Source organism: Eubalaena glacialis, chromosome 8 (assembly GCF_028564815.1).
Source record: "Eubalaena glacialis isolate mEubGla1 chromosome 8, mEubGla1.1.hap2.+ XY, whole genome shotgun sequence".
Lineage (NCBI taxonomy): Eukaryota > Metazoa > Chordata > Mammalia > Artiodactyla > Balaenidae > Eubalaena > Eubalaena glacialis.
In genome coordinates this window covers 13,805,951-13,832,204 of record NC_083723.1, presented here as the reverse complement: position 1 = coordinate 13,832,204, position 26,254 = coordinate 13,805,951, and the positions used below count along the sequence as shown (strand labels likewise).

Genomic DNA, 26,254 nt, shown 5'->3' with positions numbered 1-26,254 from the left:
GTCGATGGACACTTAGGTTGCTTCCATGTCCTGTCTTGTAAATTGAGCTGCAATGAACATTGAGCCACTCTTCTTTTTGATGCTTCAAATTTGATTGTCTGAAATTTGGCCAGTGGGAACTCCTTTATGCTAACTCCTTTGTCCTTTTGATATGACTCATTTTATTTTTGAGTGCTTCCTTGCTTCCTAACCAAACAATATCTTTTAGGCTCACTTTGAACTTTGCTTCTCTCCCAGCCCTGGAATCCATTACTCTCCGAAAATCATAAGATAGACTGTTAACTATATGTTTACATGTAATAAATGATTTCTTTTTTAATTAGGATCATACCATGCATAATATTCCTATACTTCTTTTTTTTTTAATTTAATGTGTTGGAGATCTTTCCAGGTTGGGAGAGATAGGTTCAATATTCCTATACATGGAAGTGGATGCATCACTGTCTTATTAACTATTCTGTTGATTAATGGATACTTAGATTTATAATTGTTTGCTATTAAATTCTCCTTATACATTAATATTTTATGTACATGTGAGCAGTTTTTATAGGATAGTTGTGAGGTCAAAGTATCCACATTTAAAAATTTGACGGAAACTGCCAAATTGTATCTTAGTAAGATTATGTACCAATTTATGCACCCAAGTGTATGAAATTGCTTCAACTAACACTAAATATTGCCAATTTTGAAATGTTGAAAATCTTTAAAATATGTGATTAATTTTGCATTTTTCTGGTTATTGAGATATAGCATCTTTCTAAACACTTGTTGGCTTTTTTTTTTTCAGTGAATTGCTTGTTCACGTTTTATACTGACTTTTCCTTAAGATTATTATCCTTTTTCTAATTGATTTATAGGTACTGCTTATGTTAGGGATCTTGACCTGTGCCTCTCACAGTCTGTTGCTTGTCTTTGAGACTTTTTTTTGTTTTTGGCTGCGTGGGTGTTTTCCATTTTGAATGTAGTTGGATCTATAATTTTTCCTTTAAAACTTACAGGTTTAAAACATTTTTAAAGGTTAACTCACGTCTCACAGAAATTTGTTTTTGGTTATTATATGTAGAAGAAAGACATGGTCTGATTATGTGCTCTCCCTCATCACCCCATAGACTAATAGATCAGTTGTTGCTAATGTCATTTATTGAATAATCTATCTCACTGATTTGTGGTACCATATATAAAAATTCTTATAGATATCTGTGTGTTTCTGGACTCTGTTTTCTATTAACATGTTTTATTATTTCTTTGCCAATACCTTTTTGTTTTAACTTCTTTAGATGCATAGTATGTTGGCTTTCAAAGTCAGATTTCTATTATAGGAGTAGGCAGGTAATGTAAAAGTAAAGGGATGGAGCAAATTACTGGTTAGTGAATAACCCGGCCATTCAGCCTCAACTTCAACGCTGCTATAAATGAATTTGGGCCCAGTGCTGGCATTTTTTGCCTTTATTCTTAGACAGATTTTATGATCATTTGGCTTGTCTTGCTTGATTTTTGTTTGGGACTTGGTTAAAGGCAATGATTAATTTGGAGACTGACAGATTTACAGGATTACAGTTTCCCATATGAAAACATCATTTCTTTTCATTCATTCTGGTCTAGTTTTATGTTCATCAGCCATATGTTTTAATTTTCTTCTCTTGGTCTTATACATTTCTGGTTAAGGCATTTCGTTGTTTTTTGTTGCTGTAGTATATGGAGACTTTTAAAAACTCATCACATACCCTATTTGGTTATTGCAGGTATTCAGTGAAAATATAATGTTTTTAATTATATAGTGTTGTTTTTGGAAACTAATATTTCATTTCTCTTAAGTCTGGGAGCCTTGCTGAATTTGGTAGTTCATATAATGATATATTTGAATATAGGCAGTCTTTTAAATGTTAAATTATAAGTAAAATTAAGACTTCTAGTCTCCCCTCCCCCCCATTGACTTGAATTTTTGGACAAATGCAGATTTTGGACTGAGGTCTAATTACAAGTTAGAGACTACAGTTCTCTAAATAAATTATTTTAAGTAGAATTATTTTCAGACAGAGTTCAAGTGGTACCTTTTCTAGAAAGAAGCTTTTACTGTCTTTTAGTCCTGAGTTAGCTACCCTTTAGTACCATATTACTCTGGAAATTAGTCTGTACAGCACTTTATCCTGCTGCTTTCTGATGTCCTCCAAAAGACTGTAACCTCCTTTCTGAGAGGAACTGTATGTATCTTAATGTATTTGTGAATTGTTTTTGTTGTTAAACTATAGTGCCTATGTAATACCTAGCACATAGACGTGTATAATGAATATTTGTTGAATGGAGGGACATGAAAATTGAAAAGTGGGCTATATGACACTATTACTATAAAAATAAAACTGAAATCCAATTTCCTTTTGAGCTTGTTTTCCCTATTAAAGATTACTTTCTAGTAACACGGGGTTATGAGGAAAAGTCACAATTTTATTGATAAATAGTTTTTATCAGATGGTATTAAAAGACCGTATATTGTACAATAATATTAAAGTCCAGCATGAGTAGGAGAAGTTATAATTAAAATGAAATGATTTATATTGTTAACATCATTAGTAGTTTCTGACCACAGCAGTGTAGTTTCACTAAATTTTTAAATTCTGGGACTCATAACTGCTATGAAAGTATGTGAAGTCCAAATTTTATTATCATTATAATATTCTCTTTCAACATGTTATATTGTTAAACAGATTTTGTAGTGTCTGGGAGGTTTAAAATAATCAATTACCAGGTTAAGATATAGTTTAAAAAATCAGAGCTCTTAAGACATTCAAAAAAGTATAAAACTAACTGAGCTTAATTTTCACCTGTAATTCTGATAAGCTAGAGCCTTAAAAAAAATTTTAAAGAATCATTGTCCAATTCAGGAAAAATTAATTCTAAAAAAGGATGAAGCTAAATTTGTTCTTTGTTGTTATTTAAATGGGCCAGATAAATAATAGCATGTGGTTTATTTATTTCTTACAACAAAATAGCTTTTTGTCTCTCTACCAGAATCAAACCAAATGCTATTATAAAACTAATGAATTTTCCTGTAAAGCATGACTAGTTGACTTTGTTTTAATTTACAGTTTTATAGTAATTCTATATCTTTTAAAAAATAGACAATTTTTTAGAACGGTTTTAGATTTACAAAAAAATTATAATGATATTACAGAGGGTTCCCATATACCCTGCACTCAGTTTCTTCATTATTAACATCTAGCATTATTAGTATGGTACATTTGTTACAATTAATGAACCAATATTGATACATTATTAGTAACTAAAGTCCATACTTTGTTCAGATTTCCTTAGTTTTTATCTAATTCTGTATCATTTTTGCCCCCAAATTTTATATTTTTGCAGTTGAATATAGTATTTTAGCTGGAAAGTAAAGAAACTCAGTTTAGTCTTTTGCCATTGTGTGCTATGTAAATGCATTTTTATTTCTCAGTGAAATAAATTTTTGTGTTTTGTTTATTTGTGTGACTCCTTTCTTTTTAGCTTACGAGGAAATATTTCAGTAAAAGCAGTTAAAAAAGAAGTAGAAAAGAAACTGCGATGTCTACTTGCTGATTTACCACTGCCCCCTGAGCTACCAGGAGGAGATGATCTCTCAAAGAGTCCAGAGGAAAAGAAAACAGCCACACAGTTACATAGTAAAAGGAGGCCTAAGTATGTGCTTGCTTTCTACCTGCTCTTAAATTGGCCAGAGATGATTGTGGATCATCATAAAATCATAAAATCTAAAATTAAGATTTAAAATACTAAAAAGTGTATTTATTCTTTCGACTTAAGTATATGAATAAATTTTACTGGAGCTTTGAAAAATTTTTTTTTCATAACTGCCTGAGTACTTATTCAAAATGACTAATAAAACCAAATTAAATTTTCTCTCTCAGTTTGTAATGTATTAATTTCTTGGGATATTATATATGTTGAAGAAATTTTCTGTAATTAAGATATTTAAAAAACAAATATTGAAATTGATCAAGGTGCAAATCAGCATTCAGTGAGCCCAGACAAAATTAGTAATGGGCAAGCTGCTGTGTTTTCCTTTGCTTTTAGCTCCATTTGCCCCCATAACTAAATGCATTCTTGATTTTGCAAGAGGTGGAGTGGAAGAAGGTTTGAAATCTGTATCCTAAGTTAGCTTCAAGTAAGTGCCTAGAGATAACTCTTTCCCTTGAAACCTGTTCATCAGTTAAGGGCAGAGGGAGAATGATGATTCCTTTTTTTACTTCTACTTAACCAAGGGAAGGTATAAGTAAGACTTTGAGTTAGATCTGATTTTAGAATTGCTGTTTCAGGTAGTGTCTAGTATAAGAATATGAGGTGATTTTCTAGTGTGGAGTAGAAAGCTAGAAAACTTTTAAAATAGTCTCTCCTTGAGTATTGTAGCTTTATTCCTTTACTTAAATTTCTCTTACCTGTCAGAATATTAAAATACTAAAAAATTACATATCTTTTTGCAGAATATCAAATATTTGTTATATATAATACATACTTAAAGTGTAGATTCCTAAGGGTTGATAATATTAATATTTTTATACTCTCTTAGACTGAAAATCTTTCTGGTGCTTCCATTTTTAAGATAATTTTATCTAGCCATAAGTCTAAATTTGTCAATACGCTTTATAGTTAGATTTTTGGTAATGTTCATTATTAAACTTATGGTTTTTGGAAGCAGATAAATATATACACATTGGCAATGAATGAAAAAGTACTCTGGAGGTTGTTTAGAGAACTTTGAATCTTTGAACCGGTGTTGGTTTTGTCCCCTTGCTGAAAAATTATATTGTATTTCTGAAAGTCCTTCATACAAACTTTATTACTTCTCATTCCCACTTTAAGTGTTAGTCTACAGAAGGAGAGTCAGTATGGAGAAATACCTTGACTTTCATGATAATTTATAATACCACCTCACAGTGTTGCCTGTCTTGGATGATCACAAATATGCAAGGCTGAGGGGAAATAAATGATTTAAGATTGGGTATGGAGGGTGGATATTGAGTATTAAACAGTTTATTCAGTTTTCTTGATTGTATATAAAAACTTCAGAACTATATTTGATAGAATATGTGGGCCTCGCTATGGTGAAATCAAAGAAAAAGACATTGACTGGGGAAAACGCTGCGTGGATAAATTTGATATCATCGGAATTATTGGAGAAGGTACCTATGGACAAGTTTACAAGGCCAGGGATAAAGACACTGGTAAGAATGCCAGATGCTTTGGATCTTTGGGCCTATGGAATGTACTTAATTCATGTTTCTCCTCTAATGTATAACTTGAGGAATTTTCAGAAAAAAAAAGTTAAATTTGAATTTATCGTGCTATTGTTTCATCTTGTTTTTTGTTTCATTTTATATATGCACTTATGTAAGATATGAGTACATGTAATGGGGTGTATATACATATATGGTTTTTTGTTTTGTTTTTTTTTTTTGGCTGCATTGGGATCTTCGTTGCGGCATGTGGGATCTTTCATTGTGGCGCGTGGGCTCTTTGTTGCGGCACGCAGGCTTGTCTCTGGTTGTGGCGCGCAGGCTCCAGAGCGTGTGAGCTCAGTAGTTGCGGCACACGGGCTCTCTAGTTGTGGTGTGTGGGCTCCAGAGCACGCGGGCTCAGTAGTTGGGGCACGCGGGCTTAGTTGCCCCACGGCATGTGGGATCTTAGTTTCCCAATTAGAAGGCGGATTCTTCTTCTTCTTTTTTTTTTTTTTAATAAATTTATTTATTTTATTTATTTACTTTTGGCTGCATTGGGTCTTCGTTGCTGCGCGCGGGCTTTCTCTAGTTGCGACGAGAGGGGCTACTCTTCGTTGCGGTGCGCGGGCTTCTCATTGCGGTGGCTTCTCTTGTTGCGGAGCATGGGCTGTAGGCGCGTGGGCTTCAGGAGTCGTGGCATGCGGGCTCAGTAGTTGTGGCTCGCGGGTCCTAGAGCGCAGGCTCAGTAGTTGTGGCGCACGGGCTTAGTTGCTCTGTGGCATGTGGCATCTTCCTGGAGCAGGGCTCAAACCCATGTCCCCTGCATTGGCAGGGGGATTCTTAACCACTGTGCCACCAGGGAAGCCCCGGAAGGCGGATTCTTAACCACTGGACCACCAGGGAAGTTCCCTGAGAGAAAGTTTTAAAAGGCCTTGGGGCAGAGGAAAAAGTAACTGTGTTAGGCGCCATGTATTTTACTAATAAATAGTGCTTAGAGTCAGTGTTTAATCTTTATTTATAATTTCTTGTTTAAGTAAACCAATAGATAAAATAGCATAGGTGTTTGAGGTCACTTAGTATAAGCAAGGCTACCTTATGCATAGAAACTCTGAAGGCAGTTATAGCATGCAGCAATAAAGTAATATTCATCATGATGATTCTGCATTATCAAAAGAGATTAAATTATAAAACAAGGAATCATACATTTTAGATTTCTATTAAAAAAGAATCAAGTAATTTTTAATGATTAAAAGGAAAAACGTCCTTCCTTTGGAAAAATTGTAAGTACAGAATTCCTTTTTTTTTTCCCTACAAAGAAGTGGAATGAACAAACTTTTATTACAGTGAGTTTTTTCTTATAATAGGATTTGTGTGAGTTTCAGTATTTAGATTATCTGATACAAAACTCGCTCATATGTAAATTATGAGGCCATTTGGTGTTGTGGGAAGAGCACATAGTTTTGAGAGAGCTAAACCAGATTTTGAATCCCAGTTTTACTACTGGGTAACTGGACATCTTTGGACAGCTTAATATATCTGAGCATATTTTCTTATCTGCACAATGTCCAGAGTTCTCTCATCTGTTCAGAGAGATTTTATGCATGTATAAGCATATTAGGTATATTTAGCCTCCCCTCTTCACTTTTTAAAAAATGGCAGTGTAATATATCTACTCTTCTTTATCTAGCTTTTTTCATTTAATATATCTTAGTATAAAATAACAATACATATAGACCTACTTTATCCTTTTTAACAGTTGTATAATATTCCATAGTTTGATAAATATCCCTTAATTTATTTAACCAGAAACTTTTTGAACCATAAACATTATAATTTGGTATATTGGAAACTATATTTTGTGGTTTGTAATTTCAAGAGGTAGGAACTGAAATTATGAATTAAAATAAAAATTTAGGGAATTCCCTGCTGGTCCAGTGGTTAGTACTCCACGTTTCTACTGCAGGGGGCACGGATTTGATCCGTGGTCGGGGAACTAAGATTCCCGCAAACTACCTGGTGCAGCTGAAAAGAAAAAATAAAAATAAAAAAAATACTAAAAAATAAAATAAAAATTTAAAATGTTACTTAGTTTTGTCAGCTGGTAACCTGATTTTATTTACTTTTCTAATAGGAGAAATGGTAGCCTTAAAAAAAGTACGCCTGGATAATGAAAAGGAAGGCTTTCCCATTACAGCAATTCGAGAAATTAAAATTCTCCGGCAGCTTAACCACCAGAGTATTATCAATATGAAGGAAATAGTGACCGATAAAGAAGATGCTTTGGATTTTAAGAAGGATAAAGGTATGTGCATATTTACATAACCAATTCTGTGTATTCATGATTTTGCTAACTTATAGATTTTGATATTGACCATTTGAGTATTTATTAGGTACATTAAAAATATTGCCTTAATATCAAACTCTATTAAAAAATTTTTTTTAATTTATTTTATTGAACTATAGTTGATTTACAATGTATTTCTGCTGTACAGCGAAGTGATTCAGTTTTACATATATATATTCTTTTTCATATTCTTTTCCATTATGGTTTATCACAGGATATTGAATATAGTTCCCTGTGCTATAAAGTAGAACCTTGTTGTTTATCCATTATATTTGTAATAGTTTGCATCTGCTAATCCCAAATTCCCAATCCATCCCTCCCTCCGCCTTCCATCCTCCTTGGCAACCACAAGTCTATTTTTTATGTCTGTGAGTCTGTTTCTGTTTTGTAGGTAAGTTCACTTTTGTCATATTTTAGATTCCACATATCAGAGATATCATGTGATATTTGTCTGACTTACTTAGTATGATAGTTTCTAGGTCCATCCATGTTACTGCAAATGGAATTATTTCATTCTTTTTTATGGCTGAGTAGTATTCCGTTGTATGTATGTACCACATCTTCTTTATGCATTCATCTGTCAATGGACATTTAGGTTGTTTCCATGTCTTGGCTATTGTAAATAGTGCTTCTGTGAACATTGGGGTGCATGTATCTTTTTGAATTATAGTTTTGTCTGGATATATGTCCAGGAGTGGGATTGCAGGATCACATGGCAACTCAATTTTTAGTTTTTGAGGAGCCTTCATACTGTTTTCCATAGTGGCTACACCAATATACATTCCCACCAACAGCGTAGGAGGGTTGCCTTTTTTCCACACCCTCTCTAGCAATTTGTTATTTGTAGAGTCTTTAATGATGGCCATTTTGAGCTGGTGTGAGGTGGTACCTCATTGTAGTTTTGATTTGCTTTTCTCTAATAATTAGTGATGTTGAGCATCTTTTCATGTGTTTGTTGGCCATCTGTATGTCTTCTTTGGAGAAATGTCTGTTTAGGTCTTCTGCCCATTTTTCGATTGGGTTGTCAAACTCTATTTTTTTAATTTATTTTTTTGAATTTTATTTTTTTATACAGCAGGTTCTTATTAATTATCTGTTTTATACATATTAGTGTATATATGTCAATCACAATCTCCCAATTCATTCTCCCCTCCAACCCCCGTTTTTTGATTGGGTTGTCAAACTATTTTAAAATAGTTGAGTTGAAGAATTATTTTACATGTTTTACTTTACTGGTTTTCGAGTCACCTAGGTAACATCATACTTACTGGTATTACAGATGAAGTATTCACTAGCAATATTTTTTTTTTGGCCTCAATATATAATTTTTAGTCTTTATTTTTTAGTGATTGAGAAGCAGTTTTTAGTAGTATTAGAATATATTTACCTTACATTTTTAATGTTATAATGCCTCAACATACAAGGAAACTTTGTGGTAGGCATATGTATTATTTCTAAAAGTATGGTGTCAAAAATGTTAACCGGAAATTGCTTTTGATAATCTATAGTGGTATATTGTTGGCTTTTAGCAAAAAAAAAAGCTGAAAAGAAATTAGTGTGCTTTTTAAAGTAGTTAACATAGGGTATTTGATGGGTGAAAGAAATGCTCTACCTCCAGTAGGTTTTAGATCTTTAGAGTAAGATTTTGGAACTAAGGTTGACTCCCTTATAGTCAGTGGTTTTCAAAGAGCAGAATTCTTTTTGAAACTAAATCTAACATAAAACAGATTAAAAAGTAGGTATGTTCTGATTAAACATGGTACTTAGCCTCCTCCCATCCGCAACTATACACATCCACCATCTTACTCTTCTGGGGAACACAGTATAAAAATGATTGTTGTTATGTATGGTAACCATTTTTTATGAAGGAACCTCTGTTTGAAAGTATTCTGTATGCCCTATGGAGATCATCAGAATCATCTTTTTAATTGATGTAACTTCCATTAGTTTTTTTCCCATAATAAAGCCAATATTTCTTAGTCTGACTTTCTACTGTGTTTGTCTTTTTCATGTTATTTTTCACTACTTCTTATTGTGTAGTAGAAAGGTTACCTGTTTGACTTGGGTTAGAATGTCTGGGATTAGAGACAGCTTTTCAGCAAGGCCTTTAGCCCTTCTGAGCCTGTTATTTCTTTACCCATTAAAGGGAAACATTATTTCTCTTACTGTGTAGTGAGAATTAAATTAAGATTTTATGCATGAGGGTGGTGTGCAAATACTGTTTTTCATTAATCTTGTTCTATAGCCAAATTAATATAGTTGCTTTTCCTCCACATACCCTGGACCTCTGTTTTCCTGATCTGTGTGATCACATCCCTGTTTATTTCTCCAACCTCAACCCCAATCAGTTTTTCTCATTGCTCACCAAACTCCATTCACATCGCTTGTTTGAGTCATCAGATATGCCAGTGCACTTCTCTGCCCTGAAGCCTTTCTTTACACTGGGCATACACCTCTCCAGCCCCAACACACACACACACACGCACGCACGCACGCACGCGCAACTTAAAAGGCAAATTTCTCATTCTCTCGCTCTCTGCCTGAATGTTGCTTTATTCATTAGTGAGGCCTTACCTGACCAATCTTCCCACTTTCCACCACAGTGGCCTTAAGAAAACAGGGTTAAGTGGTTTCACCATGGGTATATTTTTGTGCAGAAACCTATAGATGCTGAAGGAGCTTCCTCTGAAATAATCGAGGGAATGCAGGCGAGACAGACAAACTAATCCTAAATTTTTTTCCTAATGTTTTCATCTTCAAGCAGTTCCATTTCTTTTTACTCTCTTTGAGGGAATCTTTGAACTATTTTGTCTGTTTCTCAGTCTCTTTATTGTTAGTGTGAGGTATAAGAAAACATTTCCTATACTTCTAGGTCTTTAGTTTCTGCGTGGGATGCAGTTACTTGTATTAATTTCAGTAGTCTTGTGTTCATACTTCCCTGTTCATAAGGTCTTTGAACTAGACTGTTAATTATTTTGCAACAGAAGCTTTGCTTTGTTATTTTCTTCTTTCCACTGAGGATTATGAATTTACAGAAAAATACTTTCTGAATGAATGCAATAATATTCAATGAAAAATTTTAATGCAGTTTATAATTCTCTGGGTAGAGGAGACTTTTTGTTTTGCAGTTATATGCAGTATAAAGTAAAACGTTAGTCATTGATCTCCATATCAAAATGTAAATATTTAGTATTCAGATGAAAAATAAACACTGAAATAATGGTATCACTACAACAAAATAGTATTTTGGTACTTAAAATTAACATAATATCCTGGGTAACGAAAACCAGTATTAAAATTACTTTGCACAAATTAAGTTAGCTGTAATGCTCTCAATACTAGTGTTTGTTTAATGAGGGAATTTGAGTAATCTTTTAATTTGGAATTTTTCTAAAAATCAGTGAAACAGTTTTCTATAGTAATGCTTATGGCAGAGTGTAATTATATGGTTGAGGGAAGCAGTCTTAAATGTCACTTCCTCTATAGTCTCTCGATTCTCACATGGTGCTCCCCTACGCTTGCATTCCATGTTATACACAGTTCTATAACGACATTTTCTATTTCAACTTAGTCATTATGTTTTTATATCTTATTCCTATTGAAGTGCCTGCCTGAGGACAGAGACTGAGTTTTATTCTACTTTGTATTCATAGTGTGCAGAACACAGTAGGTTATCATTAAATTTTGAATAAATGAATGAATGAAATACAGAGGTGAGAATGTTCTGTGGAGTAGATAGAAAGTTAAAGATGGGTGCTATTTGGATAAGTAGAGAGGAGGCCATTCTAATTCATAATTGTCATAACGTGTTTTATGAGGCAATGAAAAATTGGCATATCCCCTAAAAAAAAAGTCTTGCTTCAAAATTATCTTCCCTGTCTCATTTTCTTAAAAATCTGAATTCATGCCCATAATATAGAACTGCTAATATTTTGTGGGTTTTGTGATGAGAGCGTTATTGATTGATTTGTTCGTTCTTTCCATACATGTTTATTGTGCCAGTTCTAGACTTGGGCTGGCCAATACAGTAGCCACTAGGCAATGTGTTTATTTAAATTTAAATTAATTAAAATTAAAATTAAACGTTCGGTTCCTTAGTTGCATTAGCCACATTTCAGGTGCTCTGTAGTTATACGTTACTACTGACTGCATTTTGGGTAGTGCAGCTAGAACATTTTCATCAAATCAGCAAGTTCTAATGAATAGTGCTTGAGATATACAAGGTAAAAAAAAAAAAAAATCTGGTCCCCGACTCAACCAAGTTTCTGGGAACCAGGTGGATCAGTACTTGCTAGAACTAAATCAGACTAATATATGAATACCAGGCTTTTTTCTGCCCAGAAGTTTTCCCTTGTTGTTAACTCTGTTAATCTGTAATTGCCAGAATTTCAGTTGTGGGTGGTGAGTTTCAAAAAAAGAGAAAAAATTTAATGCAAGCTGTGGGATCTACCAAATAAGCGAGAGAACTTTGTTAAGGAGTCTGTACCTACCAACTGTGTACTGTGTCTTCTTTTTTTTTTTTTTTTCCTACCTTAAAAAAGAAATGAACTTGCAGGTTATTTTATTAAAGATAAAATCTTCCTGTGATGGTGGGGCCTCCAGCAGCATGTTGAGGCAGGATGGAAAGTCACTTGTAAGTTTAAATTTTTTATATACTGGGGCCACCTATATTATGTTATTCATTTTGTCATGTAAAAGATAAAACTTAGTCTCAGTTGTACAATTTATTTGTATCTGATATTTTATGTGAAGTTTCCAGTTAAGGCTGTAGGCCAGGGATGCATAGTTTTAAGATCCTATACCCTCTTTTTGTGCAGCAGTACGACTATTTAGAATTAGTAACTTTTTTTGAGTGGGGCAGGGAAGGAGAAAGAAAAATGTTAGACTTTCTTTTCTTGATTATAGAAGTGATGTTTATTGTTACAAATTTGGAAAATAAAATGACCCAGATATTATCACTATTAAAATTTTCTATATTTTTCCTAATGTGTCTTCTCTCATATTTATGATTATTTATTCCCAAGCTGAGGTTCTGCTTCTTTCATTAATAACATGCTTTTTTATTGGAATAATATGTCACTTGGATGGACCATATTTCATTCCTCCATTGTTGCATATTTAGGTTCTTTCAGGCATTTCAACTACTGTTTTCTATATTGAAGTGTTATACTGGGAAATTCTAGCAGTGATTTGTAACTATTCATATACCTTTAACCAAACAAGGGACTTTATCTGCTAGAAAAAGTCCTAACCAATTCTGAATTATAGGTTTGGTGAGAAATGAAGTAGTGAGTGAAGTAGTGAGTGATAAAGGTCCTGTATAATGAGCATATATAATCCTAGCAGTCAGTGAGTCCATAGACATTGGAACCAGATTTCCTTCCATTCTAATGTCCTTTTGCATAAAATTTTATTCACATCTGATTATTCCCTTAAATTGATTATAGAAATGGGATTATTAGGTCAAAGGATTTGAACTTTGAAATTTCTTAACACATATTACCAAGTTGTTTTCCAGAAGGGTTGTGCCAGTTTACACTCTTAAATGTAGGGCAGGAACAGAACAGACTAGGAATAGAAGGGAACTGCCTCAACTTGTTAAAGGGCATCTATGAAAAATAAGGATGTCTGCTCTTGACACTTCTGTTCAGCATTGCCAGGGAAATAAGGTAAGAAAATGAAATAAAAGGTAACCAATTGGAAAGGAAGAAGTAAAACTATCTCTAATCAGTTTGTGTGTGTGTGTGTGTGTACATACACACAATATAGAAAATTCTATGTAATCCACTAAAAAACTCTTAGAACTAATAAATGAGTTCAGCAATGTGGCAGGATACAAGATCAATATACATAAATCTGTTGTAGTTCTGTACACTAGCAGTGAACAATCTAAAGTGAAATTAAGAAGACTTTAATTTATAATAGCATTAAAAAGAATAAAATATCTAGGAGTAAATTGACAAAAGAAATGTAAGGCTTTGTACCGTGAAAGCTACAAAATATCATTGAAAAAAAATTAAAGAAAACCTAAATAAATGGAAAGACATTACATGTTCATGGATCAGATGCATACTACTCCCCAAATTGATCTACATATTCAATGCAGTCTCTTTCAGAATCCCAGCTAGCTTCTTTTCAGAAACTGACAAGCTGATCTTAAGATTCATATGAAAATTCAAGAGGTAAAATTGTCAAAAAAATTTAGAAAAACAAAATTGGAGGACTCACACATAGTGATCTCAAATCTTACTACAAATTAGAATGATCAAGACTGTGTGGTACTGGCTTTAGGAAAATATATAGATCAGTGGAATAGAATTGAGAGTCTAGAAACAAACCCTCATATTTATGGTCAGTTGATTTTTGATGAAGATACCAGCACAAGTCAACGGAAAAGAACAGGCTTTTCAACAATCAGTGCTGGGTCAAGTGTATATACACATGCAAAAGAATGAAATTGGATCCCTTTCTCACATCATACACAGTAATTAACTAAAATGGATCAACGATCTAAATATAAGAGCTAAAATCACAAAACTCTTAGAAGAAAATGTAGGAGTAAATTTTCATGATGTTGGATTAGCCAAAGCCTTCTTTTTTTTTCTTCTTTTTGAAAATATTTATTTATTAATTTTATTATTTATTTGGCTGTGCCGGGTCTTAGTTGCGGCATGTGGGATCTTCTAGTTGCGGCATGTGGGATCTTCTAGTTGCGACATGCGGGCTCTTAGTTGTGGCACGCGGGATCTAGTTCCCTGACCAGGGATTGAACCCAGGCCCCCTATATTGGGAGTGTGGCGTCTTAACCACTGGACCACCAGGGAAGTCCCTCCAAAGCCTTCTTAGTTATGACAACAAAAGCAGAAACTAAAGGAAAAAAATAGATATATTGGACTTCATCAAAATTTAAAACTTTTGTGTTTTGGTGGACACCATTGGGAAAGTGAAAAGACAACTCAGAATGGGAGAAAATATTTATAAATCATATATCTAAGGGGCTTGTCTCTATAATATATGAAGAACTCTTACAACTATATAATAAAAAAGATAGCCTGTTTAAGAAGTTAGCAAAGGATCTCAAAAGACATTTCTCCAAAGAAGATATGCAAATGGCCAATAAGCATATGAAAAGATGTTCAGTATCATAGCCATTAGGGAAATGCAGATCAAAACCACGATGAGATACCATCTTATACACACTGTCAGATGGCCATAGTAAAAAGGAGAAGTAATAACAAGTGTTGGGGAAGATGTGGAGAGATTGGAAGACTCATACATTACTGGTGAGATTGTAAAATGGTACAGCTACTTTGGAAAACAACCTGACATTTCCTCAAAATGTTATGTGTAGATACCATGCGACCTAGAACTTCTTCTACCCTTAAGGATATATCCAAGAGAAATAAAAACATGTCCACACAAAAACTTGATACCAATGTTCATAGCAGGATAATTCACAGTAGTCCCAAAGTGTAAACAACCCAAATGTCAATCAGTTGATGAATAGATAAACAAAATCTGGTATATCCATACAGTTGAATATTATTCTGCCACTAAAAGAATTGAAGTACTTACACCAACAAATTGGATAACTTAGATGAATTGGACACATTTGTAAAAACACACAACCTACCAAGAATCATGAAGAAATAGAAAATCTGAAAAGACCAGTAAAGAGATGACTCTGTAATAAAAAATCTCCAACCAAAAAAAGCCCAGTACCAGATGGTCTTACTGGTGAATTCTACCAAACTTTTAATGAAGAATTAACACCAGTCCTCTCCAGACTATTCCAAAACACTTCAAACTCATTCTATAAGGCCAGCATTACTCTGGTACCAAACCTAGGCAAAGACTACAAGACAAGAAATCTATAGACCAATAATTTTTCTGATGAATATTCAGCAGATTAAATTCAGCAGTATATTAAAAGGATTATACACTATGACCAAGTGAGATTTATTCCTGGAATGCAAAGATGATTCAATATATGAAAATCAATCAATGTAATATACTACTTTATTACAGTGAAGGGGAAAAATCTACATGATGATCTCAGTAGAGACAGAAAAAGCATTTGACAAAGTTTAACGCACTTTCATGATAAAAACACTCAACAAACTAGGAATAGAAGGAAACTGCATCAACATATTAAAGGCCATATATGAAAAGTCCACAGCTAACATCATACTTAGTGGTGAAAGACTAAAAACTTTTCTAAAATCAGGTAGAAGACAAGGATATATAGTTTTCCCAAGCTATCTGAAAGTAGAGTGTTCTTGTGAAACCCATTGTAAGCTCACATGGCATAAAGGGAAGCAATTACCTTAGGACACATCTTGCTAATGGAATCACAAAATAAATTGAAATAAAGCACAGGTGCTCACAGACACAGTTCAAAGTTATGACCGCTTGATGCTGAGTGTAGTTGCCAGGGAAGGGGCTTGGTAGTGCCACTGTCACTGCTCAGGGTGCACGCTGCCTCTATAACAGCTCACTGCAAAATCAACACGGAATGCTATTTTTGCTTTTTACCTTTCTTTTGTAAAAGCAGAATTCCTCTGATTTCTTTTGGTTAGCGAAAACAGATACTAATGCAGGTCTGTCATAAAAGCAAAGTGGCATAAAGCGAACTTTCCAAAAATGGGGGATACCTGTACCTGCTTTTGTTGCTTCTGGTCAACATAGTGCTGGAAGTCCTACTCAGAGCAAATAAGCAAGACAAAGAATAGATGCCCAAATTGGAAAGGAAGAAATAAAATTACGTCTGTTCATAGACAGAATGGTCTTATGTGTAAAAAACCCTAAAGATTTCACGTACACACACACAAAGTTAGAATTAATAAATGAATTCAGCAAAGTAGCAGGAAACAAAATTAACATGCAAAAATCAGTTGCGTTTCTATACTCTTAACAGTGAAAAATCTGAATAAGAAATGAAAACAATTGCATTTACAATAGCATCAAAAAGAATAAAATACTTTGGAATAAATTAATCAAGGAAATGAAAGTATTGTACACTGAAAATTACAAAACAAGAAGTTAAGGATGACACCAATAAATTACAGATATTTGTGCTTATGGATTAGAAGACTTAATAGTGTTAAGATATCACTACTACTCAGTGATCTACAGATTCAGTGCAACTCTTATGAAAATTCCAACATTGGTTTTTGCAGAAAATGGTTTATTTGCTTTATGTAATTTTAAAAGTATTATGTAAAATATCAAACATATACATAAATTTTAAAATGGTATAATGAAATAACACTCCATGTACCCACTGCCCACCTTTAACAATTATCAACTCATGGCCAATCTTGTTTATATATAATCCCATATCACAGTGATCTAAACTACAATCTTGGGCTTCCCTGGTGGTGCAGTGGTTAAGAATCCGCCTGCCAATGCAGCGGACATGGGTTCGATCCCTGGTCCGGGAAGATCCCACATGCCACAGAGTAACTAAGCCCATGTGCCACAACTACTGAGCCTGCTCTCTAGAGCCCGTGAGCCACAACTACTGAAGCCCACACACCACAAGTACTGAAACCCGCGTGCCTGGAGCCCGTGCTCCACAACAAGAGAAGCCACCACAGTGAGAAGCCTGCGCACTGCAACGAAGAGTAGCCCCTGCTCGCCGCAACTAGACAAAACCCGTGTGCAGCAACGAAGACCCAATGCAGCCCCACGCAAAAAAAAAAAAAATTTAGGCTATTATCACAAAAGTAAAAATAAAAACAACAGAAAATAACAAGTGACAAGATGTGGAGAAATTGGAACCCTTGTTCTTTGCCAGTGGGAATCTGCAGCAGTAAAGCTGCTATGGAAAATGATAACGGTGATTCCTCAAAAAATTAAAAATAGAATTACAATACCATATGATCCAGCATTTCCACCTTTGGGTTTATACTCAAAAGAATTGAAAGCAGCATCTTCAAGAGATTTTGTACCCCATGTTTATAGCAGCATTATTCACAGTAGCCGAAAGGGGAAAGCAACGCAAGTGTCCTTGGATTCATGTATTGATAAGCAAAATATTTATAGGTAATAAAGTATTATTCAGTCTTAGAAAGGGAAAGGATTCTGACATATGCTACAACATGGATGAACCTTGAGGACATTATGCTAAGTGAAATAAGCCAGTCACAAAAGGACCAATATTGTGTGATTTCACTTCTGTGAGGTGCCTGAGGTAGTCAGGTTCATAGAGACAGAAAGTTGAATGGTGGTTACCAGGGAGGGAGGTGACAATGGGGAGGTATTTATTGTTTAATGGTTGCAGAATTTCATTTTTGCAAGATGAAAAGCATTCTGGAAATAGATGGTGGTGATGGTTGCACAACAGTGTAAATAAGCTTAATGCCACTAAACTGTACATTTAAACATAGTTAAGATGGTAGATTTTATTTTTATTTTACCACAATTTTTAAAAATGAAAAGGAAATACTGATTGATATATGCTGCAACATGGATGAACCTTAAAAATATTATGCCAAGTGAAAGAAGCCAGTTACAAAAGATGATGTATTGTATGATTCTGTTTATGTAAGATGTCCAGAATAGGCAAATCGATAGAGATAGAAAGTAGATTGGTGGTTGCAGGAGACTTGGGGAGGGGCTTGGAAATGGAGAGTGACTGCTAATTGGGTACGAAGTTTTTCTGAGGTGATGAAAATTTTCAAAAATTCATTGTGGTGATGGTTGGATGACTATGAATACATTAAAGATGTTACTTAAGACAAGAAAACCCCAACTAGCTCCCAAGAATTTTGATTAAAATACTGTATAAATTGAGAGGGATAAGTATTGTGGGGAGGGACAGGGCCTTTTATAGAAGATGAGGCTGGAAAGGTAGGTTAAGACCAAAAATGATGTTTGACCTTAAATACTATACAGAGGAACCAAAATATTAACTTCTGCTTTTTTCCCCCCAAAAAATAGTGTGTTTTGACCAATGTTTATAGTGATTTTATTTGATCTTTGGCAATCTGATAAGTAAAAATAGTATTTAGTCTTTTTAATAATTATTTTTATTACTGTGCAGGTTGACTGAACAGTTTTCTGTGTAGAGGCCATTTATATTTCTTTATCCATATATTACCTTTTTGTGTCCTCTGCCCATTTTTAAATTAGAGTATCAGTGTTTTTCTTAATTGATTTTAAATGTTTTTTTTTTACCTGGTACAAATGTTCATCTTTTGAGTGATTTACATAAAAACTATCCTGCCATCTGGTTTTCTTGCTCTCCATGTGTTTCTTAGGTTACTGATCAAAAAGTGTTTGTTGAGTTGAATTGAGGAGAAAAATATTTATGAAACAGATTGTAGTGTGTTCCAGAATAACTAAATGAACCTTTCATGATTGTGAGTTTTGCATGATCAGTAAAAGTTATAGGAAGGTGCTTTAGTTACATCAATAAAATATAGCAAATAATGCTTTTAAAGGAAAAAAATTAAAATCTTAACTAGTAATGACTTCCTCCTTTGGGTTACAAGGAAATACAGAGTTAGCATCATGTGTTGAAATTTAGAGGTAAAGAACATAGATCAGAATGTGTAGGTGCCTGTCAGGAGATACGATCTATGGCAAAAGGATGGTCAGGAGTTTAAAAGGAATCTGTAGGAAAGTAGGTGAGGGGTAGGTGGAGATGGAAGGAGGCGGGGGGTTCCTTTTCCCTGCCAATATTTCCTGAATAGCTGAACAAGAAATATGTTATTTTTGGACAGATGTTATAAGGTAATAGTAATGGGAACTATGTATAATGGTTAAGAGTATAGTTGGAATCCTTGCTTCTTCCACTATTATGTACTCTCTGTTTTCCTCATCTGGAAAATGGAATAACAGTACCTAACTCATAGGTTTGTTGTATCAAATGAGGTAAACTGTGTGAAGCACTTAGGTTAGAATATTGCACATAGTAAGCACACAGTAAAGTTTACTGTTATTATAGCTTGGTGGTAGATTGATTGTGAGGGCAGAAGTAGATCAATTATATAATAATTTTTTATAAGCAGAGAGGGTGGATGTTTGGGAGAAATGAATATTTCAGTTGTTCTTTAGTGAAATTTTATTTTGTGGAGATCATATATCAGGAATGGTGCTGACCCAGAAGTTAAAAATAAAGAAACTTTTTCCTGAAAGCTTAGAAGTAGTCTCTATTTCTAAAAGTTGTCAAGAAGGGTGAAAAACTTGTCACGCCTGACTAGCTGTGATTGATTGGTTAACCCACCAGAAGTTAAAAAGTGAGTTCATTGGTTGATCAAACCCAGGCAGCGAAAAGGAAGTCAGAAGAATGAAACTCAATATCAGACAGTAGGACAGATGCCAGTTGCAGAAGCCATAGAGTGCTATGGCCATCAATAAGGAGAAAGAATTCTGCTAAATTCTGTGGTGGGGAAAGGCAGGTGGTGAGGAGTGGAAGTGGCAGAGCACCACTTAGGGCATCATTACCATTTAGGGCACTGAAATAAAAGACAGCTGTTATATCGCCCTATGGTTTTTGAGCCCTCTCTGAGGAAGCGAATAACCCCTTTTTCTTCATGGCGTAAAGAGGATGGGACACTCAGGCTGGGGGATTGTTTCACTTTTGCCATTTCGTAGGTGTGTGATAATGGGCAAATTATTTAGCATCTCTATGCCTTGTGTGTTACAAGGAGATAATAATACTTTTCGAGTAATTGTGAGGCTTAAATGAGATAATATGTGAAGTATTTTCACCTCTGTAGTGGTTTACCATTCTTTATGCTTACCATAAAGTCAGCCTACGTACTAACATGTCTTAATATGATAATGTTATAGAAGAGACTTAATATAATAGTTGATCTATCATGCAGTTACTACGTAAGACTTTCAGATTTCTTATTTCTTTTAGTTTGTGTGTAGAATTTTGTTGAAAATCAGATGTTAGAATTTGGAGGGTATTATGCCATGTGTCATACCTTTAGAGGTATGTCTCATGTTAAAAAGAAATATCTGTGGCACAAATGTCCTTTTTAATACATAGGCACAGTCCTCCTTTATAGCTCAGAAAAGGACATGAACAAGGAACAAAAAACCGATAATTTCCAGTAAATATTAGCAAAAATATTCAGCCTCACTGTAGTTAAAGGAAACGTAACTTAAGTACAACATATTTTTTACCTGTCAAAAACTGGGAGTGTTTTTAAAAGAACTTCTCTTATCTGATACTTTTTAGAATTATAAAAATAACATATCTGGTTGAATTAAAGCCCTGGACATGTAGAAATAAAAAACACAAATGAGTAGACGAGAGACATATGCATAGATGCTCTGACACTTGGCCAACAATGAAGAGACACCAGCGGCTTCCTCTTTTTTAGTTTCTTTTCAGACATTTTTTGGTGAAAAACAAGTATACACCTTGTTTAATCATTAATTTTTACAGAGTTGAGGACATAATATGCAATGTTCTGTAAAATAGACATTTTGTGTATCATGCAGCCATTTTAAAAAACCAAGATAGTGTTTTATAGTTTGTTTTTTTAAAAATTCTAATGTGAATTTATTTATTTACTTATTTTAAATATTTATTTATTTATTTATTTATTTATTTGGCTGCATCAGGTCTTACTTGTGGCGTGCGGAATCTTTCGTTGTGGCGTGAGGGCTCTCTGTTGCGCCTTGTGAGGCTTCTCTCTAGTTGTGGTGCGTGGGCTCTAGAGTGCATGGGCTTAGTTGCCCAGTGGCATGTGGGGTCTTAGTTCCCTGACCAGGGATCGAACCCGTGTCCCCTGCATTGGAAGGCGGATTCTTAATCACTGGACCATTCAAGGAAGTCCCTGTAGTTTTGTAATTTGGATATATTTTATTTTACTAGACTTTCCCCATAAATGGGTCTTTAGGTTATTGGTTTTTAGCTTTTATTAACAGTGCTCTATCAAACATCATTAAATGTAAATCTGTGTGTATTTCTTTGAGTCTTTCTGTAGATACATTCTTTTTTTTTTAATTAATTGTTTTTATTTTTGGCTTTGTTGGGTCTTCGTTGCTGCACACAGGCTTTCTCTAGTTGCGGTGAGTGGGGGCTACTCTTCATTGCAGTGTGCGGGCTTCTCATTGTGATGGCTTCTCATTGCGGAGCACGGGCTCTAGGCACACGGGTTTCAGTAGTTGTGGCGCGTGGGCTCAGTAGTTGTGGCGCACGGTCTTAGTTGCTCTGCGGTATGTGGGATCTTCCCAAGCCAGGGATCGAACCTATGTCCCCTGCATTGGCAGGCGGATTCTTAACCACTGCGCCACCAGGGAAGCCCTGTAGATGCATTCTTAAAAGTAGAGTTGTTAGGTTAAATGATACAATTCTTTTTTATGCTACTAATTATAGCCAAATTAACTTATAAGAAAGCTTATACCAGTTTACATACTCATTACAATTTTGTGTGAATGGCTAGTTTACTGAATCATAGTACATTATTGATTTTACTTTTTTTGTCCAACTCATAAGAGAAATTAATACTTTTTTAAAATTATTGTGAGGTTAAATATTTTTTTCATGTTTTTTCCATTTCTTCTGTGAAGTGCCTCTTCCTTTGGCATTTTCTTACCAACTGGAGAGATTTATTAAAATATAGATATTAATGCTTCATGTGTTTCACATATCATAGATAATTTTTCTCCTTTCTGTTGCTTGCCCTTTTTCTATGTTCTTTGTTAATTTAAATCTTGTATATGGTCATTCTGTCAGTTTTGGAGCTTTTTGAGGGAAAGTGGTTTGTTTGATGCTTAGCCTTTTGGAAAATTACAAGAATGTTTTTCTGTATTTTTTTCAACTTCTATTCTAGTTCAAAAATCTTAGATATTTAAATTGTTTTTATTTTATTCTCTTATGCTATCTTTAATCAAGTTCCCATATGTTCTGGGCTCTCCTGTTTTACTGATCCTTTTGCATGTCCTGCTGCCATATCACTTTGTTTCAATTATTGCAACCTTATATTACCTTTTAATTTCTGTAGATAAGGGTCTCCTCTCCTCTCCCCCCTTAAGAGAAGATCTTGCGTATTTTCATGCATTTAGATGGATATGAGCTGTGAAAACTTATCAGTGGAGATTTGACTGGAATTACATTGAGGTTTATTTGGAGAAGGGCAAGGATTTTTTTAAAAACTTGGTCAGTGTATGGGATCATAGATGGGTATATTTATGTAATGCTTGAGAGTGAAAATTGGTATAACTTTCAGAGAGGGTTTAAGGGCATGGTAGGGTATGTGGCACATACTAAATGCTCTGTACATATTTGATGTTGATATTGTAATTATTATTTCTTAGAAGGTAATGTGTCTTGTAAATTAGCAATTCTATTTTTAGAAGCATATAAGGAAGTAATGACTTTACATAGATGTAGCTATGAGACTTCTTCATAGCATTGCTTATAGTAGCAAAATGTTAGAAACAATTTAATCATCTAACAATAAAGGATTATTAAACAGAACTATGGCATATTATTACTGTGGAATACCATATAGCTATTAAAATTATGTAAAAGTTAAATGATAATAAGGAAAATTGTTTACCCTCTATATTATGAACTGAAAAAAGTTTAGAAAGGAATATATAAAGTTTATTCCAATTTTTGTTTTACAGATAGATATATTCTGGGAGTACTAGGAAACCTGTTGGGGTGATAGATGTGTTCAGTATCTTAATTGTAGCCGCAGTCTCACAAGTGTATACCTGTGTGAAAACTATTTAAAGTATACCTTCTGAATATGTGCAGTTTATTATTGTCAACTAATATATCAAATCTGTAAAAAAATTTTTGTTCTTTAAAATGTAATAAACTTAAGGAAAACGAGCTTATTGCTTCAAGAAGTAAAACCATTAGGATATATACATATATACAGAGAGATTGATTTTAAGGAATTGGGTCATATGATTGTAGAGGCTGGCAAGTCTGTCATTTGTAAGGCCTACTGGCAAGCTGGAAATTCGGGCAGGAGTTGATGTTGCAGTCTTGAGTTCAAAGGCAGTCTGGAGCAGAATTCCTCCTTCTTTAAGTGACCTCAGTCCTTTCTCTTAAGACTTCAAATGATTGGATGAAGCCCACCCACATTTGAGCTCTCCTCAAAGTCTACTGATTTAAATGTTAATTAAATCTAAAAATACCTTTACACAACATCTAGACTGGTTTTGACCAATCATCTGGGTACTATAGTGTAGCTGAGTTGACACATAAAATTAGCCATCTCACTTGTATTAGAGTGATTTCAGCAGAGTAACAGAAAATCCAATTGGAATGGTTTAAACTGTGTTTAAGTCTCTTAGCTTTCATAGGAAGAGGTCCAGAGATTGGGCAGGCTTTAGGGTAAGTTGATTCAATGGCTTAAGGATGTCAACAAAGACCCAAGTTATGCTATCCATACTGTCTGTTTCATTCTCACTGTAGTATGGCTTGGAGAGGCAGTTGTTCGTATCTGGTGAGAGACATCCTGGCTTCCCATGGCTCTTTGAAGATGTACTTATGCCTGCATATCTGTAAACCAGTCACGAGCAGGAGGGTTGCCAAGAACCTACTTAAATGTACCCAAATTAGAATATCATAAAAAGGAAAGAAACTAAGAAAAGTACCACTTTCAGAACTCAGGAGCTTACTTGGCGAGAAAGAGATAGCTGAGTTATACAGAGGTCGATTCATTGGCTTTACGTGAAATCTGAAGACACTAGAGTATTATGTAAGAAGATTGAGAAATACCTGCTCTGCTGAGCAAAGTAAAGGTTACACACATTTTTTTTTTTCATTTAAGTTAGTCTGTATCTGTAGGACAGGTGGGAATTGGCAGCCAAACATGCTGAGTCATAAAGGTAATGGAATTATTGACCATTTTTAATTTAGGATGTGGAAAGTTGCATTGATATCCTCTTTTTTTAATGTTCTGACTTTAGTGTTTTATTTTAGTGAACATAATAGTTATTTACTGACTTGTCTTCCATCATTGGACTTGTTCATAGGGTTTAAGTTCATTTTACTCCTAGGTTTTCAGGTACCAGGCTGCCGATTTGGGGATTTTGGGTCATTTTAGTGTATAATGGGATTTTCTAACAACTGTTATACACATAAGATTTGTCCATTTTTACAGATACTTGGGGTAGTAACAGGAATTGAATGATTTTTGTACTTCAGAAAGCTTTTTTGTTATTTGTCTCTGGCTTTACATGAGTTTTCTAAAAGGGAATTTGAATTTTACATTACGTTCTAGATTTAATATAACTTGAAAAACTCTCGGCTTCATGAATATAGCTTGATATTGGCCCTACTTTGGGGTAGATATTGTATTGGACATGTTTTGGTGTCTGCTACCACCAGTTTACCCTACTTCCTATTTACTTCATATAATAGCCTTGAACTTTTTATTTTTGTTTTTGAGGTTCCAGCTTTTATCTCTTCTTAGTCCATGTAACTGTGGAACTGACTTCACTTCTAGCTCCCGAGATGCATGTCGTTCTGGTCTGGCCAGTTAGAGCCTTACAGTCTTTCTGTTGCGAGGCTGAGACTTTTCCTGAGATCTCACGTATTGAGTGAGGTCCTCTTACTTGTGGGGTGTGAGCCTGAGAGCAAGAAGGGGCTATTGCTGCAGCAACCATCTTGAGCACCGCAGCAAAGAGTAGCCCCCGCTCCCCGCAACTAGAGAAAGCCCAAACGAAGACCCAACACAGCCCAAAAAAAAAAAAAAAAATTAATTTCCCATTTCTCTTGCTACTTTGCCCAACCCAGCCAGGGCTAACAGCCTGTTATATATCCTTCAAGACCGTTGTCTATGCACAAAAATGGAAATAGAGATAATAAAAATATATATTTAAGTATATAAACAGAGAGAGAGTCAGTCAGGCAGTCAATCAAGCGGAGATACAGAGTCCAACAAAAACACAGTTTGATAGACTCACAGACGGGGACACAGAGAAAGAGAGATAAAGACAAGAGGCATAGAAAGCCCCACAGAGAATCTGACAGGAACACATACACACACACACACACAAATACTTTCACTGTCTTAAAAATCCTGTGTTCTACCTATTCATTGCCCACTCCCACCCCCAACCCCAGGAAACACTTGATTTTTTAACTGTCTCCATAGTTTTACCTTTTCCAGAATATCATCAAAGTTGGAAACATACAGTATGTAGCCTTTTCATATTTGCTTCTTTCACTTAGTAATATGCATTTAAGTTTGCTCTATGGATTTTTATGGCTTCATACCTCATTTCTTTTTAGTGCTGGTCAATATTCCATTGTCTGGATGTACCACAGTGTATTTATCCATTCACCTGCTGAGGGATATCTTGGTTGCTTCCAAGTTTTGACGATTATGAATAAAGCAACTGTAAACATTCATGTGCAAGTTTCAGTGTAAATATAAGTTTTCAACCTCTTTGGGTAGATGTCAAGGAGTGTGATTGCTGGATTGTATGGTAAGAGTATGTTTGCTTTTGTAAGAAACTTCCAAACTGTCTTGAAAAGTGGCCGTATGATCTTGCATTCCCACAAGCAATGAATGAGAGTTTGTTGTTCCATATCCTCACCAGCATTTGGCATTGTCATTGTTATGGATTTTTTCATTCCGATAAGTATGTATGGTATCCCATGGTGGTTTTAATTTGCCATTCTCTATTGAAATATGATGTTGATAATCTTTTCATATACTTATTTGCCATCTGTGTCTTCTCTTTGGTGATGTATCTGTTCAGATCTTTT

The 26,254-nt window shown here is 34.6% G+C and overlaps 1 protein-coding gene across 2 annotated transcripts in view; it reads left to right on the top strand.

The window, feature by feature from the left end:
* CDK13 (cyclin dependent kinase 13) overlaps window positions 1–26,254 on the top strand; it is a 111,697-nt gene that overhangs the window by 32,397 nt on the left and 53,046 nt on the right. For both annotated transcript variants that reach the window (XM_061198411.1, XM_061198412.1), the window contains exons 3-5: window positions 3,499–3,669; window positions 5,071–5,210; window positions 7,336–7,506. In XM_061198411.1, coding sequence (XP_061054394.1) covers window positions 3,499–3,669; window positions 5,071–5,210; window positions 7,336–7,506 — 482 coding nt within the window. The remainder of the gene's footprint in view (window positions 1–3,498; window positions 3,670–5,070; window positions 5,211–7,335; window positions 7,507–26,254) is intronic.